At 45.5% G+C, this 16,840-nt stretch overlaps 1 protein-coding gene across 3 annotated transcripts in view; it reads right to left on the reverse strand.

Annotated features, from left to right (window-relative positions):
- The window catches only part of Slit3 (slit guidance ligand 3), a 587,543-nt gene that overhangs the window by 461,957 nt on the left and 108,746 nt on the right, over nt 1-16,840 (reverse strand). For all 3 annotated transcript variants that reach the window (XM_021178434.3, XM_029484039.2, XM_085829030.1), the window contains one exon: nt 12,891-12,962. In XM_021178434.3, coding sequence (XP_021034093.1) covers nt 12,891-12,962 — 72 coding nt within the window. The remainder of the gene's footprint in view (nt 1-12,890; nt 12,963-16,840) is intronic.

Here is a 16,840-nt window from a genome sequence, read left to right on the forward strand (position 1 = left end):
GAGAAGGCCCTTGGTAAGCATCTCCAGGGAAAAGGGCAAGGCTGCTCCTGGGGTGAGAGAGCTGAGACAGGAGGTGTTTCACAATTGGCTGAAGGCAGAGCTGACAGTCTCCCTGACCTTCTTACCAGTCCCCATCCACAGGGCCGGGGACACAGGGGGGAGGGTGGGTGGTGGGGGTCGCGTGCTCTCTCCCAGGGAAGCCCTGTCTCTCTCTGCTGCTTTCCGGTCTCATTAGACCTAATGATTCCCCATCCTTCACTCCATTTCAATAAAGGAAGTGCTTTGCAAAGGGAAGAGGGTCTGCAGAGAGCACCATTAGCAATGAAAGAGATAATGACTATTTCCTAAGATAATTTCGTTCAGTGCTTGAGCCCTAAGGGTCTAGTGGCTGACAGTGCTTTGTCCTGGGTTCTTAAAAAAGAATGGAAGTCCCTGAAGGGCTTAGAGAGAAGCCTGACCCATGCAAGTCTTTTTCAGGAAAAAAAAAGTGAGGACCTCTCAGGAGACTAGGAAACATTTGCAGTGAGAACTCATTGTCTCTGATACAGACCCACCAAGGCACAGTGTGCGTCACAAACACCAATTATAAGCCAAGGAGACAGAGTGCTCCCCCACCATGTGGTGGCTGCCTTCACAACCCCAGTATTTTAGCACCTAGCACAGTGCTGCTCAGTAACTGGAGATGCCCTCACTAAAGTGAAGCTACATCTATGTTTTGGTTCATAGCCTAGAAAGGAATGTCATTTATCCATCTGCAGTTCTCTAGCAGAGTCAAGGGTTTTCAGTTTCTGTTTTTTTCCTGCCTGTATCTGATGTAATATGATACAGACCTGTGCATGACATGGTTATAACGTATACATGGGCATAGTACAGTCTGATATGTATATCATATCAGTGTGCTCCAGCATGTAGCTAGGTATCTGCGTATATGTTATTCTTTGTGAATGGGTACAGCATGATGCATGTATGTGTGTGGCATGTTATAGTGTATGAATATGGCGCAATATGTGTGTGAGAATATTGTGTTGAGGGGTGTGTATGTGGTGTAGTATGTAGTGAAGTGTTATATGTGTGGGACACAGTACATTTATGTGTATGTTGTAATATGACTATGTGTGTGGTGATATGACTATGTATATGGATTATATGTTATATTATATGTATACACATGATGCTACATGATATATATGTCATGTATGCATGAATTTTTAAAGACTTGTTTCCTTTCATTTAATTGTATACGGATATTTTGCCTGCATGTATGCATGCGTACCATGTATATGTAGGAGCCTGCAGAAGACAGAAAGTATTGTTTCTCCTGAAACTGGACTTAATAGTTACAAACTGTTCTGTGTGTGCTAGGACTGAACACAGGTCCTCTGGAAGAATAGCCAGGGCTCTCAACCACTGAGCCACCTCTCTGACCCCAATCATCCATTTTTGAAAAGGAGTAGGCAGCACAGAAAATAATAATATGATTATATTACTGCAAAATTGAAAAATAAAACATGTGGTCTAAATTTTGATATTGATAACACAGCTCCTTGAAGTTAGATTTCCCCCAACACTTTGGTCCGTAGCTTGGTGTTTCTACTGTACCTGACTGAGATGGGTAGATGAGTTCTAGCTTACTTCCTAGAAGTCAGGTTTTTTTTTTTTCCCCATTGTGGCTTTATGATCTTCTGAAGACTGAGGTGTTTCCTTGCTCAGGGGAACGGTAGCATGATTTTGTGTCTATTTCAATTAAAAGCTGACTTTAAGTCCAGAGCTCTAGACACACAGTAGAAGGCAAACCTTTGGTTCCCTGGCAGGATGTCTCACCTTGTCAACCAGGGAGGGAGTTCTTGACTACACACCAGGTAGTGCCAATCAAGAGGAGGCCACACTCCCAAGCAGACTTTGTCACCACACACAAGGTAAAGAAGAGCTACAGAGCAACGACGGGAAGAACAACACAAAATGAATTACACAGTAAAATATTATTCTAAACCATGAGTCAAAATTGCAGGCCCTGCACATCTAACCCAGGCAAGGAATGTAAAATTGACTTAAATGTCTCTGTTTCTGTTTGGTTTGGACAGTGCTGTGTTTTCATAGTTTTGCTGTTGTTAATATTAGATCAACACTTTCATTCTGGGCCCCAATCTCCAAGACTTGTAAATTAACTGGAAACCTTACGAATGGATTTTAATGCTCAAATGTAGGGCCGTGAGCCCCTAGGAAAGCCAGGAGAAAGGAAAGTTACAGGTGTGTATGTGTGTGTTTATAGTTTGAAATTATTCTTGAATCTGGCACATCATATTGAAACTCTTATTTGTTCCTGAGGGAGATCCCCAAACACAGGTTGAAAATGAGAGATGACTGTGCTCTTTAGAAATGTTTGTAGTGGTGCTGAATGTAGTTTGAGAACCCCATTTCGGTATTATTGGATATGGATATATCTGCCTCATTCAGATAATAGAAGAACGTGTGTTTGGGGTCTGTCCACCTACAAAGGCTGTTTTTCTATGTAGAAGGCAGTAGCCTCATACTGATGGTGTCCCCAGGCAGTGTCTACCTCTTATGAATCATGAGGATGCCACGATGTGTGCGAATGTTGGCCCTTGCTTCTCATTTGTAACGAATACCACACTCTTTATCTACGAATTCTTGCGAATGGCCACAAATCCCTGCCTAAGCTGGCCAACTCCACCACATGCCGCAGGGTGCTGACCGCCCTGGTATTGTGCACCAAGAGTTTTGCTGTCAGGGCTCCAACTCTGAAGGTGGGTCTCAGCCAAGGAAGCTGGAGAAAGAGCCAGGTGGCAAGAAGCCCATACTCACACCCTCTGGGTTGATTAGACAGTTCTGGGTTCTAAGCACCTCAACAGCACAGGGGAAGAACACACACACACGCACACACAGATACACACACACACAGACACACACACACACACAGAGACACACACACACATACACACACACACACACCAGTAGGTATCCCAAACATTCTAGTTGTCTCCAGTCACATAGTCTTATTCCTGAGGACTGGACAGAAAAGTCACAAGAAACTGACAATCCTGGTTATAGCTTGGTATCTTTTCTACTTTTTTTTTTCATTTTTCCTAAATCTCTTATTTACATATACATATACAGAGAATGTATTGGATTACAGAAGCTACCCCGTGCCCCCGTGTGAACCAGGAAGCAAATTGCCCTTCCCGTCAGCTGTTTAGCATCATCAGATAAGATGTAGTATCTTTCCAAGGCCCTCTCTCAGGTCACCTTTCCCCAAAGTTTTCCACTTTTTGTAGTGATTTGGCTGTTCCAAGGCTTCACTATTAATTGGACCACCTCTGTCCAGCACCGTTTGACAAAGGTTTGACTCTGGCTTTCCTGTAGGATAATGTCTATCTCCAGAGCCCATGGCATGACCCAAGAGTGGCAAACACATCCTCAGAAAACCATCTTGGAAGCCCCCCCCAAACTAAGTAAACCAAGAAAAACCCTATACCTTCCAACCAAAGAAAATACTAAATCCACGAAATCACTTAAGCCACCCTTCCAAAATGAAGGAGACTCGAAATGTTTTACGCAGCAACCTATAAGAAACTCATTCTGCGGGGTGTCTCACATTCCACCCCGTGGTTTATTCCCCCATAGATCCCTGCCAGTAATATCAACCAGATGTGGCAAAGAAGTCTGTGTAGAATTGTAAAACTTACAAGCATATTCTGCGATTCCAAAGCGCTGCAAACGTACAGCTCGCTTTTCTTTGCCTCTTTGGTGGGGGGGGGGGGATTCAAAACAATTTCCTTGTTGCCAGAATGCTCTTTTGTCTGATAACTTTAGAGAACTTCCTTGTTCACCCAAAGGGCTAAAGGGATTAAAAATATAAAATCCAAATCCGACTTCTGGTAAATGGTAGGGAGTCTAGAAAAGCCTACTTGCTAACCTATTTGTTAGATTTTTCTCTCTTAAAATTTTGTCTTAAATGTCTGAAATCTCTGATACAAGCCTGTGTTCATATATACTTACATAAATGAGCAAGCATGCTCAGAGTGCTGAATAAACATTTCACCAATATGTGATTTTCTTTCTCTGTCTTTCTCAGTCCCTAAACCCTTTAAAGTGTGTCACAACATGGGAGGTCCTTGACAGAGAGGAGAAATAAAGCCAAGACTTTTGAGTTAGCATAGCCTGGGTTTATTCCTTGTGACTGGATGTTTAGGCTCCACTTTCAACTTCGGTGTAATGGGCACAGTGACACAGCCACTGCTGGATGCTTAGGAGGCACTGGAGAGTGTACATGATGTGTGTTGCAAAAAGGAGGGACTCAAAGACTGGCGGATTCCTTTTCTTCTCCAAAACCCATAAAGGAGCAGGGGTCATCCCAAATGGGTGTTTCCTAAGGTATGCCCACAGGGGACACATCCAACATCCCCTACCATGCCTGTGTATAAAGTTGAATGCCCGGATCCATTCCAGATCTAACAAGCCAGCTATCCTGGGTGCACAGTCCAAGAGTCAGCACTGAAGGGTGTCTCTTCTGTTAGATAAGAACTAAAGCCTACCCTTGCAATGCAGAATCTATATAGTTCTGGGCCAGCAGCCCACACATGGCATGCTGTTTGAAATTCAGATTCACAGGCTCCATTTCAGACCTATGGAGCCAGAGTCCAGCTAATAACATCCCCAGGAGTTTAGATGCCCAGCCAAGTTCAAGAAGCATTCGTCTAGACCAGTGGTTCTCAACCTGGGGTCACAACCCCGGGAGGGAGTGTCAAACAACCCTTTCAAAAGGGTCACATATTGATATTTACATTATGATTCATAGCAGTAACAAAATTACACTTATGAAGTAGCAACGAAAATAACTTTATGGCTGGGGGTCACCACGACATGAGGGACTGTATTAAAGGGTCGCAGCCTTACAAAGGATGAGACCCACTGGTCTAGACTAGGTTTACTCCTGGTTCTAGTACCATGTAGTATACAAGTTTACAAGACATTCAGACATCAGCCCTCTATGCAACTCTATGGTGAGGTTTTCTATGTTCATCTGGGCAAATTCTTACAGGGAAAAGGGGCATCACGTTTTCCATGGCTACTCTCCTGTGGCTGGCGTAATTCAGTACAGAGATCGAGAACAAGAAAGACAGGGACAGAGAAGAAGTTGGAGTAGAAGTGATGTCAATACTTACAAAACAGAAACCCCAGGGGTGACGTAGTATCCACTGACATTCATCACCTATCCACACACAGATTGAGGGGAAACATGTCTTTATGTGTCTAGAGAAGACAAACCAAAGAGAAGACCCTACCTCCTACAGTGTGGAACCTGGGGGGGGGTCAATGCAGGGGTGGGGTGGAGTGGGAAGCAGTTGTGTAGCTTTTGTATTGGTGGTCTGTCAGCTCTGCTTGGCCACGCCCTTGGAGATCATGACCTTGCAAATGGCACCTCAATAGCCATAGGTCATGCACAAAAGACCATGCCTCATGCAGTCCTCTTTAGACATGACACTGAACCTCCGAGCAGTGACATAGCTTGTAAGGACCACCCAGGGCTCTGCATTCGTGGCTCCAGTCAGGAGCCAGTGCCTGCAGCCTCCTCATCCCGACCAACATCCTGAACGGATTGGCTTCCCACCATGGTCCTGTTGTTTTACCGAATCAGGTAGGAACCCTGTTGGAAAGCTGGCGAACGTGGCTTTTGTTTTCTCCACTGGGTTTTCACTTTTACAGTGCTATTTCATGGCAGAGTTTTATGGAGACACGTACAGCATGTAGCTGTGTTTTAAAGTTGAATGAGAAATTGGAAGAACAAGGCGTTTGCAAAAGGCTTGGTGAGCTGCAGATGGTACTGCTGAGAAGTGGGCTCCAGTCAGTCAGCCAGGCAGGGTGCAGAGCTAGCCTCTGAATGATTCAGGCAGGAGTCAGCCTTCACCAAGCTATCCCCAGGCAGCTGGCATTTCGCTTACCGGACCTCTCCGAACCACTGTACAGACAGTCTGGTCATGAATCTGAACCCTGAAATCAAGGAAGCTTGGGTTTGAATTCTGGATTTATGAGTTCCTGGCACCATGACAGGGGAAGCTGGCACAGGGCAGCCCAGGTACTCAGATTAGCTCCCTGGACACCTCTGTGTCGTTTTCAGTTGCCTGGGGATTAACTTCCCAAGCCTATTGCGATTTCATTGTTCCAAAGAAGTGACACTGGGTTTAACCTCAGTGTCATGTTCTCAAAGCTGTCAAATAGCTCACTGAACTCAGAGGAGAATAATCAGGGCCCTTGTCACACCATACAACTGTCTATATGGCTACCTCTACCTAGTAATGAACATGGTAGACATGGATCCAAGACAGGTGACTGAGCAGCCTCCCCCCACACCCCCAGTCTGCCCAACCTCCAGTAACAAGGCCAACCCCTCAGTCCAAAGCTGCCCCACTGGGGAAAATTTGGGTCTTGAAGCATTCTTTCATCCTACCCTCTCTTCCTTCGTAAGAATTTTGGGCATTATTATCTGCTTAGCATTTAATAGCCAAAATGCTTACCCTACCTCAACTGTGTAAAAGCAAAGGCTGAAAGTGTGTGCAGGAATGAGAAATCAATAGCTCCCCTGGTGGTAAAACAAGCCACGTGCCACCCGGTCCTCTGTATAACAGAACCGTGACCAGAGAGGCAAGGTAACACACCCAGGGACACACAGTTCTGTGAGCAGCAGAACCAATAGGAGCCGGAGCTCCTCATTCTACATGAATTGCTTATCCAGCCCTCGTCTATGCTGGAGCCTGCACTGTTTGCTAGGTGCGGAAGAGTTCGCACCACAGACCCCAGAGCACAGCCTGTGCGCTACTCCACTCGCTAGCTAACAAGAGTTCACTGTAGGCTTTGACTGAGCACTGACTATATGCTGGATTTGATGCTTCCTGGTGTCCATTTATCCCCATAACACCCCAGAGACAGCAGTTTATTACCATCTCCTTTTCTGTTGGTGATCTGAGACTGAGTCAGGGAAGCTGAAGTCTGAGCCCTTCTCTCCTCATCACCTCCTCACCGCAGCTCACCAGGAATCTCAGACAGAGCAGAAGCGTAGTTCCGACTCCTGATCCTTCTGCTAGGGTGCAAAGAGCTCAGAGCCACTCAGCCCCCAAGGCAGAGTCCTTGCTGGCACTGTGGGACAGAGCAGTGCCCTTCTACTTCAGAGCAGACACGCTACATAAGGGTGCTGGATCTGTGAGCAGACAGGGGTCAGTGACCAGCAAAGGCCTGGAAGAAACACTTGAACATGTCCCTTGTCTTCCTGAGACATAACCTAGGAGATCTTCCACTCTCCACAGATGGCAGTGTGAGATGACAGAAAAAGGTAAGGGCTGAGCAGAGCCACAGGTGTGCCCTGAGACCCTGTCTTAGCTCAGGTTTACTGTTGTGATGTGACATCATGAGCCGGAAAAAACAAGAAAGCAAGTTGGAGAGGAAAGGGTTTGTTTGGCTTACACTTCCACAGAACTGTTCACAACAATGGAAGGAAGTCAGGATAGAAATTCAAACAGCCAGAACCCAGAGGCAGGAGCTGATACAGAGGCAATGGAGGAATGCTGCTTACTGGCTTGCTACACATAGCTTGTTCAGCCAGCCTGCCTGCTCTGTCTCTGTCTCTGTCTCTGTCTCTGTCTCTGTCTCTGTCTCTGTCTCTGTCTCTCTGTCTGTCTGTCTCTCTCTCTCTCTCTCTCTCTCTCTCTGTCTCTCTCTATTTATTTATTATTATATCTAAGTACATTGTAGCTGTCTTCAGATGCACCAGAAAAGGGAGTCAGATCTCACTACAGATGGTTGTGAGCTACCATGTGGGTACTGGGATTTGAACCCAGGACCTTAAGAAGAGCAGTCAGTGTTCTTAACCACTTGAGCCATCTCTCCAGCCCAGACTGCTTATAGAATCCATCACCACCATCCCAGGGATGGTACTACTCACAATGGCCTGGGCCCTTTCCCCATCAATACTAATTAAGAAAATGCTGTATAGCCAGTTTGTTAGAGGCATTTTCTCAGTTGAGGTTCCCTCCTTTTAAATAACTAGCTTGGGTTGAGTTGACATAAAACTATCCAGCAGAGACCCTATCCCACAGTCCTTCCTTCTCTCTCTGACCCCGCACTATGAAGTTGTGCTCTTCTGTGTGTTCCAAACATGGTTCACCGAGCTGCCATAGATCCCAAATAGTGAGGCTGGTCTGTCATGGATCGGAACCTCCAAGACTGAGCTTTCAGGGGCCTTTTTTTAAAAAATAAGTTGATGATGTCAGACTGTTGCTACAGGAAAGGAAAGCTGCACATTTTCCTCTTTTCAGGGATCTGAAGCATATTTGGTTTGTTTGCTGGTAAGACTGGCGTGAAGACTGGAACTGAACACAGGGGCCCAGCACTCAGGAGATGCTGCAGTTTAGTGCAGTGGGACTCATGGAGATGTAAGTTGACCTCTCAGAGCTTTACTTGCCCATGAAGTGGAAGCAGTGATTGACTTAGGAACACATTCACCCAAATGGAGAAAGGCTGTCTCTGGATTTGAATTATCCAGAGCTAGATGTGGATTTTGCCAGAACCATGTCAGGCAAACTCATCCACCCCTTTGAGCCTCTCCTTTACTGCACTCCCACAGAATAGCACTAACCATGGTACAAACCCCAGCACCTACCCTACAGAGCTGCCAGGACGACCAATGAGTTCCCAGCATGCTCAGAACAGCATCTGGCACTCAGTGCTTGCTGGTGCTACTATTTTAAAGTATCATTACAAGGAACTGAAGCACTCATTTAAAATGCTAAGTAAAGTAGATGTGAAATGTGAAATAAACTTGATGGCACCTATCGTTAATGACGGACATTTCTTTCTGTCTCTTCTCCTATGATCACCTTCTGTGGAGAACCTACTGTCCAAACATGTGGGATGAGCATGTGACTACACTTGGTTGATCATGTGACCACGCTTGGTTGATTAGGATCACCTCAGCAGTGATCCTCTGCTTAGACAACCCTGTGAACAAGCTGAGGAACCACGCTGCCCTCCCCCCCCCCCCCCCGCCCCCAGTCCTTTTCCATCATACTGCTTAGAGTTCCCTGGAGAGTGCAAAATTGGCACACTGTTGAGTTTTCTGCTGTGACTCATGGCTGTGCCCACTGTCCCAAGGGATGCAACGTGAAGTCCTTATGACATCACCTGGGCCCTACCTCCAGTTGTTCCTAATGTCTTTACTAAATACCACTGGACCCTTCTCAGTTACAGGAGCTGATAGATTTCCTCTTTGGGATCAGTTGGCTCCAGTCTCGTTGCTGGTCCTCATTAGTCAGAGTTATTACTAACAGAGCACTGGCCATCAACAGAAGCCACTTCCCTTTTTATCTCCACGTCAAATATTTCTTCTTACTCCACCACTGCCTTTCCAAGAGATTCATGTTGTGGCTTGAATGTAAAATGTCCTTCACAGGCAGATTTTTAAACACATTATTTTAGCTTCAACTGGTGATGCTGTTTCAGGAGTTTGTGGAACCTTAAGGGGCAGAGCTTCTCTAGAGGGAGGGAGTCCCTAGTGTGGGTCAGGAACTGAGGTTTTTATAGCCTAATCCTCTTTCCTGTCTGCCGTCTACTTCTAACCTGTTGATAGCCAGCAGCCTCTTCCTCCCACCACCAAACCTTCCTGGTCATGACAGACTGTATCCCTTTAAACTGTAAGTCAAAATAAAATCTTTCTTCCCTTAAGTTGCTTCTTCTCAGCTAGTCCATCGTAGTGACAAGAAAGGTTAACCCTCTTAAAAAAAATTTCCTTAATTTCTTGAAGTTGGGAGAATAGGGTGGATCTGGGAGCAGTTAACAGGAAGAGTTGGGGCTGGATGTGATCAAATACTTTAGAGGCATGCATAAAATTCTCAAAGAATTTATAAAAATATCCTCTGGATAAACACTGGATGTGAAGAAGTTTGGCTCTAAAAGCAATAATAAGAGCAATGCCCAGAACTGCTGTTGTCTCCCAAGGCCTGCCACAGACCAGTCAGGGCAGGATCCACAGAGTCTGTCTCCCCAGGGAACTGGGTGGCTGTGTCTAATGAGAGGCGGAGTTCTGTTTCAGCAGAGCCGATGGCATACGTATACACACCCATGATTGCACATTTATTGATTTTCTAATTTGTACCCTGCTTATTTCCAAAAAGCCCTGGAGTGGCTGACAAAAATAAGACAAAGACATAATGGAGTCATTAAGAAAAATCAAAGATCAAGCCCAAAGAGAAAAAGCAATGTCTGATTATCGCTCCAACCTGGGTTAATACAGTTGCTTCGATTTTATATATATATATATATATATATATATATATATATATATATATATATATATCAGCCTTTGGCAGTCAGTCAGAATGTGTCAGGATCAGGCACAGGGAGTGCTAAGTATCCTTCATATCCTCTGCTGTGTCCTCAGAACAAAAGGCTAGGTTACCACAGACAACCAAAGAAAGCATACTGGATGGATGGATGGATGGATGGATGGACAGTGAATAAAAGACTCAAACTTTTCTGACACCACTGTCTGAATCTTTTGGCCCCTACCATTTACATAGCCACCTACTCAGTTAGCCATCATTGTCTGAGCACCCATCTGTGCTGATCTTTGTGTCTGGCCAAAGACCTGCAGAAGGATGATCACCAAATGAGTCCACATTGCTCATGCCTTCGCAGCTGCAGCTCTCCAGCTTGAGGCAGAAGCCTGGTATGAGTTTATCTCAATGCTCGCTGAAACTTGGGAACCCCTCCCCCCAGACACTTCTGAAGCTGAGCTTGCAAAGACAAAAGCTACAGAGGGAGTTATAGATATTACGGCCCTTCCACCTTCTAGTGCTCTCAAGCCCAGGATGCATACGTTATACTATCATCTTACTCTGGGTCTTCACAGTTCTGACAGGCTGGGAGAAGGGAGGCTACTGTCTACTGATGGAGACAGTTAGGCACAGAAAGGAAAGTGAATTTCCAAACTCTGTTAGAAAGGGGCAATGAGAACATAGCCCAGTGCTTTCCATCTCCTGGGCCCTACAGCTAGCATCCCAGACACTGGTTAACAACACCTGAAACCTCTCTGTCTGGCACAAACTGGGCATTGCCTGGTGGTTTTAAGGAGACATCGGTGAATAGGAAAGCAGCCCAGCTGACACCTAAAGCAGTCGAGTCTTCAGATCGCAGTTCCACACCATCAAAGCCACCAACAGCTGCAGCCCCCAGAGTCCGCTCCCACCAGAATCTGATATTGAAATGAGCAGCATGTGCCTGCAGTACTTGGTAAAGGTGGGATGACAGGGGGCAATGAAGTCCTGGGGCGAGTGGGACACACGACTACTCGGGGAGCACTGGATGGAGCTAGTGAGACATCCAGATTGGATATTCTAGGAAAGAAATCTCTCCACTGAGCATGCACAGACCTCTCTGCACAGCCTCTCTAACACATAAAATACAACCTTTTACACAGTATTTCTGTTCTATTAAGAACATCAAGTGTAAGAAATGACTAAAGTACAGAGGGAATTGTGAATAGCTATTTAGATACAAACATCTCTCTAAGCTGCTGAGAATTTAGTTATCCATTAGAGTCTGGGGATTAAAGGCCACAAGGGTACCTAGTAATGTGCACAGGAAGGGGGATGTTAAAAACCAGGGTGGTCTTTGGAGGATCCATGGCTCATGGAGTTCTGTTAGGCAACCAGACTGCACATTATCTCCAGTCCTGGGCCCATCCAGATGCAGATAGGAGGAGTGGAAAGCAAGGTCATTTCCTGTCTTACTTTTAGCAAAGTCAGCTAACTAAATGTATAAGAAAACCAAAGACAGGCCATGCCCTGCAAGAAGAGACCAGGACAAAGTACAGGTGTGCCCTGGAGAAAGCAAACGGGACCACTACTCTACTGACCACCACACAGTCCAAACCCATTATTCTTGCCCTTTGAAAACACATTTACATGCATGGTGTGTGTGTGTGTGTGTGTGTGTGTGTGTGTGTTTATACACATGCACAAACATAAATATGTATCCCTACTTCAGGGCTTAGTGCACACAGTGACATGTGTTTCTTATTTTCCAGTTTATTCCAGTCTGCATGCACTGTTTGATTGCATAAGTAGGCATTAAACCCATGGGGAAGGAGACTGAAGGCTGTAACATGGGAGCCTCCACAGTAATGCTAGTGTCTTCTCAGCAAGGCTATGGATCCCCTGCTTGTCAGACACTGTGCTGTTCCATTCAGAGAACCCTTGGGCAGCACAGTTCACCTGTCATCCATTGCTGGAGGGGTTTCAAGTTCACTGTCAGTAAGTAGCACTTGCAGAGATTGCCCATAATCCACAAGTCACAGTCTCTACCACAGTCTGTACCCTTGGCTCCCAAGCTTGTAGGCTGTCACTGTGAATATATACCCAGAAGTATGGCTGCCCCAACTTTTCTGGAAAATAATATGAAAATCAACTTTTTTTTTTTCATTTTTCCATCAAACCATAGACCTGGAGACCCAGAGTTTCTGAACTGTCAATAGCAAGAAGCGAGCAGTGGGTAACAAGGCAGTGGGTTTCATTCAGACTGATGCTAAGAACACACACAGGAGCTCCCAGTGAATACGGTCTCCATGGAGGGACATTTCATGTAGTAAGTCCAGGCCGGAGTTGCCTCCCTTTTTCTAAGGGGAAAAGCCATCCATAACCGCACACTGCTAGTTTTCACTGGTCAATAAAGCCACCCAGCTCTGACAGACAGAACAAGAAGTCAGACTTTGCCTCCCCCCCCCCAAGCACCATATGGCATAAACACACAGTAACAATCACAATGTCCATGAGACCAAAGCCAGACAAGATACAAGGTAGAGAATACAAATGAATGCTACTCACAGTCTGGTGAGCTTCGGGGTGCTCTGGAAAAGCAGTTCTGGGAGGACCTGGAGCTTGTTCTTGTTCAGACGCCTGGTAAGGAAAGGATAAATGAAAAGGATGTCAAAGGATGACAAGTGTGTCAAGTGTACATATAGACATTGCTTTGATCAGTCAGTCCATCCCCAGCTATTAAGAGGCATTCTAGATCTTCTAGCATGGTATTCTCCACACACAGAAGGCACATAGACCATTATTATAATAGAGTTTATAGTCAGGCTGGAAATAGAAATGCCTATCTGTCAAACCTAGCCCATTGGCGGTGCCTCCTCTCCTTGGTCACAAGTCTGGGACAGACATCACTCATTGGTGACAACTTTCTTTCCCATGGACTCCAGATGACACTTTTGGACTTTTCACAGCATAAATTAAATATCAGAGAAAATGTTCCAAGTCTTAAATAATGGCAGGGATCAGAGCAGATGGCAGTTGCCATAGGAACAGAAAAGAGGGCAAGTCAGATCATTATGGGTTGAAGAATCCAAAAACCTATCTCTGTCATGGGGGCTCTTGGGAGCACAGCAGGGCTGTATCATGACATTCATGGGTCCTTGGCCCTTTGGCTTTTATGGGATGCTTTGTCCATGAGAAATTTTCTCAGGTCATATCTGTGCAAGTATAAAAATAAATACACCATAAATCTATTGAAAGTATTCATTTCAACCTAAAAGTTTACTTTCTTCTGAGCTAAAAACAATTAAGACATCTTTATGGGATGTGATAGTGTTGTTGGGCTTTTCTCTCTGCAGCTCATAGAGAATCTGGTCCCAAATAGATGTCCAAACTGGGCACAAAGTAAGGCTTGCAGGAAAACTGGTCCTGTAGAGATATAGCTAGGTAGCTGCCAACAGAGCTGTTATGGTTGGAATCTGCAATATCCTGCAAAGACTCATGCTTGGTTCTCTAGTGTTGGCGCTATTTGGAGATTCTGTGGAACTTTTAGTGGTGGGGTCTAGCTGATAGAAACATATCATTAGGAAAGGGCCTTTGAAGGTTCCAATATTCTTTGGCCTTCTGGTCTACCATGGTACACATAGCTTTCATCACACAATCTGTCTCCCACCAAGTGAGCTTCTCCTCCTTGCCTTTCCTGACAAGATAGACTGAAACTCTCTGAAAGAGAAAGCCAAATTAAAAAACAAAAACAAACCCAAAAACAAAAAACCTTACCTTCCTAACCTATGTCAGGTATTGTGGTCTCAGTGACTTAAAACTTGGTAACACAGAAAACAGCGCAAGTTTCTTCTGAACGTGGCTGAGACCAGAAAGGACCGGGGCATACCAAGCCCCTGTTCTGATGTTGATGAGAAATGCTTTCTTGAGGTAGGTAGTCAACCTGCAGAAAGGCCTGTTCTTAGCTAACTCCATATTCTTCTGCATTGCATCTATTCATAGGTGAAATGCAGTTACCTGGAACAACTGTTACCCCCATGTTAGAGCTAAACAAACTGAGGAGAAAAGAAGGATCTGCACCCCATTTCTCTGAAATGAAGTCCAAGCCTGCTCCTTTCCCTACATGTACTCTAAGAAAACATGACTCTGGGAAGAGAGACTTAACTACTCTCTCCTCCCATTCTATAGACAAAATCTTTGGTGGAACCAGGGACTCAAAAGAGGTCAGAAAGGGCCAAGCACGAGACAGAGAAGCATCACGATGTCCCCTAACGAACGCCCTTCACAGAGCATGCAACTTAGCCCTGACAAAGTCTGTGCCGTGTGGGGTGGGGCCAGGGATGCTGCTGAGGAAGCTTCTGATCAGAGGGAAGAAGGAACAGAAAGGCTGGGAAGTAGGACAGGAAGCGCTCCAACCCGCCGCCTGCCTCTACGATGGTCTGACCCCAATACTTGAGATCTTATTTCTAATTGTTAACAAGGATGGTGATATCATACAACATGAAATTAGCTGTCCTCTCAGTTTCTAAGCACACAGTTCGGAGGTATGAGGCACAGTCATGTGGGCTGTATTCTCCTGGCTGTATGACAAATCTCCAGGACACTTTCGTCTCACACAATTACACTATTCATTTAACAACTCCCTGATTTTCCCTTCTAACATCCCAGGTAGACACCATTCTACATTCAGTATGCATTAGTTGCTTTCTGCTTAAATAAAAAAAAATAAAATAAAATCACTTTTGACATCTTGTTTGCACACTCTTATCATGAAACTGGAGGACTCAAGGCAGAGGAACCTAGTCCCCTGCTTAGAGCAGCTCCTATGTGTTCAGTGATAAGTCTCTTCATAGCATATAGAGGTCACTGGTCCCACTGAAGGCATGGTGTTAGGACTGAGGCTCATCAGTGCTGGCTTTAGGCTTGGCTGGATTATTCTCTCACTGTAGAGCTAAGGACAAGTTACTAAGCCCTTTGACCCTCTGATTTCCAAATGCAAATGACACTACTCCTCTGGTTCCAGGAAGAACTGGCCTAGAACATGTGGAATACTGAATGTCACATGAAGGCCCTCGTGATAATGATGCTAGGGATGGCTGCTCCCAACCTCTGCTCTGCATACCAAATGCTATGCTTCCTTCGGCCCTGGCAGTCTCTCCAAGTAGAGCTTAAGGCTGGGTTGTTATTGTCCTCTTGCCTCTTACATAATAGATTCAAAGCCAAGTATCCAGGCCAGACCGAGGCCACATCATCTCTCAGGAGTGCTGTAGCAGGATCTGGTCATAGTTAGCTAGCTTCAGGTCCTGAATCAGGGCACTCAAAACCTTCACAGAATAAAAGTACCCGGGCCCATTCCCATTCTACAATTCTTCTGCTTCTTTTCATCTACAGTTGCGTCTTCTTCCACCCTCTCCAGACACTGATCTGCTCCGAGCACTCTGCCTTTCCTGAAAAGGACTCTCTTGGGGGCCCTTTGGGCAAGAACTGAGTCCCTCTTTGGTTCTGTCTGGAACCACCCTTGTCATCATAATTGCACAAAGTCTGGGAAGAATTCAGTTCAGACACCCAACTCTTGGTCTAGGCAAAACCCCTAGAGTCTAGCCCACTACCTCTTACAGTGTTGGACAGAGTATTTAGTGTGCTAAAAGCCCTAGACTAGCAGCTAAAAATAAAGCCAGCCTGGCTTTGAGGCTCCCGGAAGGGAAGGAATAGTTTTCATTTCTTTGCCGGTATTTATGGCTGGACAAAAATAAAAACACAACCAAATTTAGCCAATTGTGCTTTGCCGGCTGCTTCTCAACCCCTGAATGAGGATTCCTGGCGGCCAGGCTGGGCTCTGATCCCAGTAGCCCCAGGGCCTTTCCACTGTTGACTGGTTGGTTCACGTGCCAATTCTCCATATCAGAAGCGTAATGTTGTATTTCTAGATCACTCTAAGACTTATTCTCTTTTCCTTGGTGAAACAATTGGACAAGGGTCTTCTGCTTGGCTTCCTGTGGGAGCACTAGACTGGTTTGAAAGTCAAACTTCAAGCAAGGAGGCCAGTTATCCGAGTTATTGAGTATGGAATAGAGAGAAACAAGCTGTTCTCCTGAAAGTTGCAGATGGTGGTTGGCCTTGATGCTTTGATGCCACCTGCTTTGATGTGACTCTGGCACTGGAGGTGGCCATCTCTAGCCACTGTTCGAGTTAGAATGAACAGTGGGCTGAATATAGAGCCGAATGGACCTAGGTGAGGCCAGCAGAGATAAGGTCAGCAGGAGGCAAGCCACGTTAAGCTAGGAGAGGGCCCATGCATGTGCCTCCTTTTCTTCTATGAGCAGAAGCACCTCTGAGCTTTGCTCTGGATCAAGGTCAAAGCCTACTGGTTGCTGAGCTGCCCTCATAGTTTTTTTACTTCAACTGTGAAGCTTTAAGAAACACAGCTTGTCTTTGTAAAGGGGTCGTTGAAGACCATCTTGCTTTTAGTCATGTGCGCAACATATGTTCAGAAGCTTTGACCACTGTTGAACTGAACC

The sequence above is a fragment of the Mus caroli genome, unplaced genomic scaffold (assembly GCF_978045245.1).
Source record: "Mus caroli unplaced genomic scaffold, Mus_caroli_1 scaffold_13, whole genome shotgun sequence".
Classification (NCBI taxonomy): domain Eukaryota; kingdom Metazoa; phylum Chordata; class Mammalia; order Rodentia; family Muridae; genus Mus; species Mus caroli.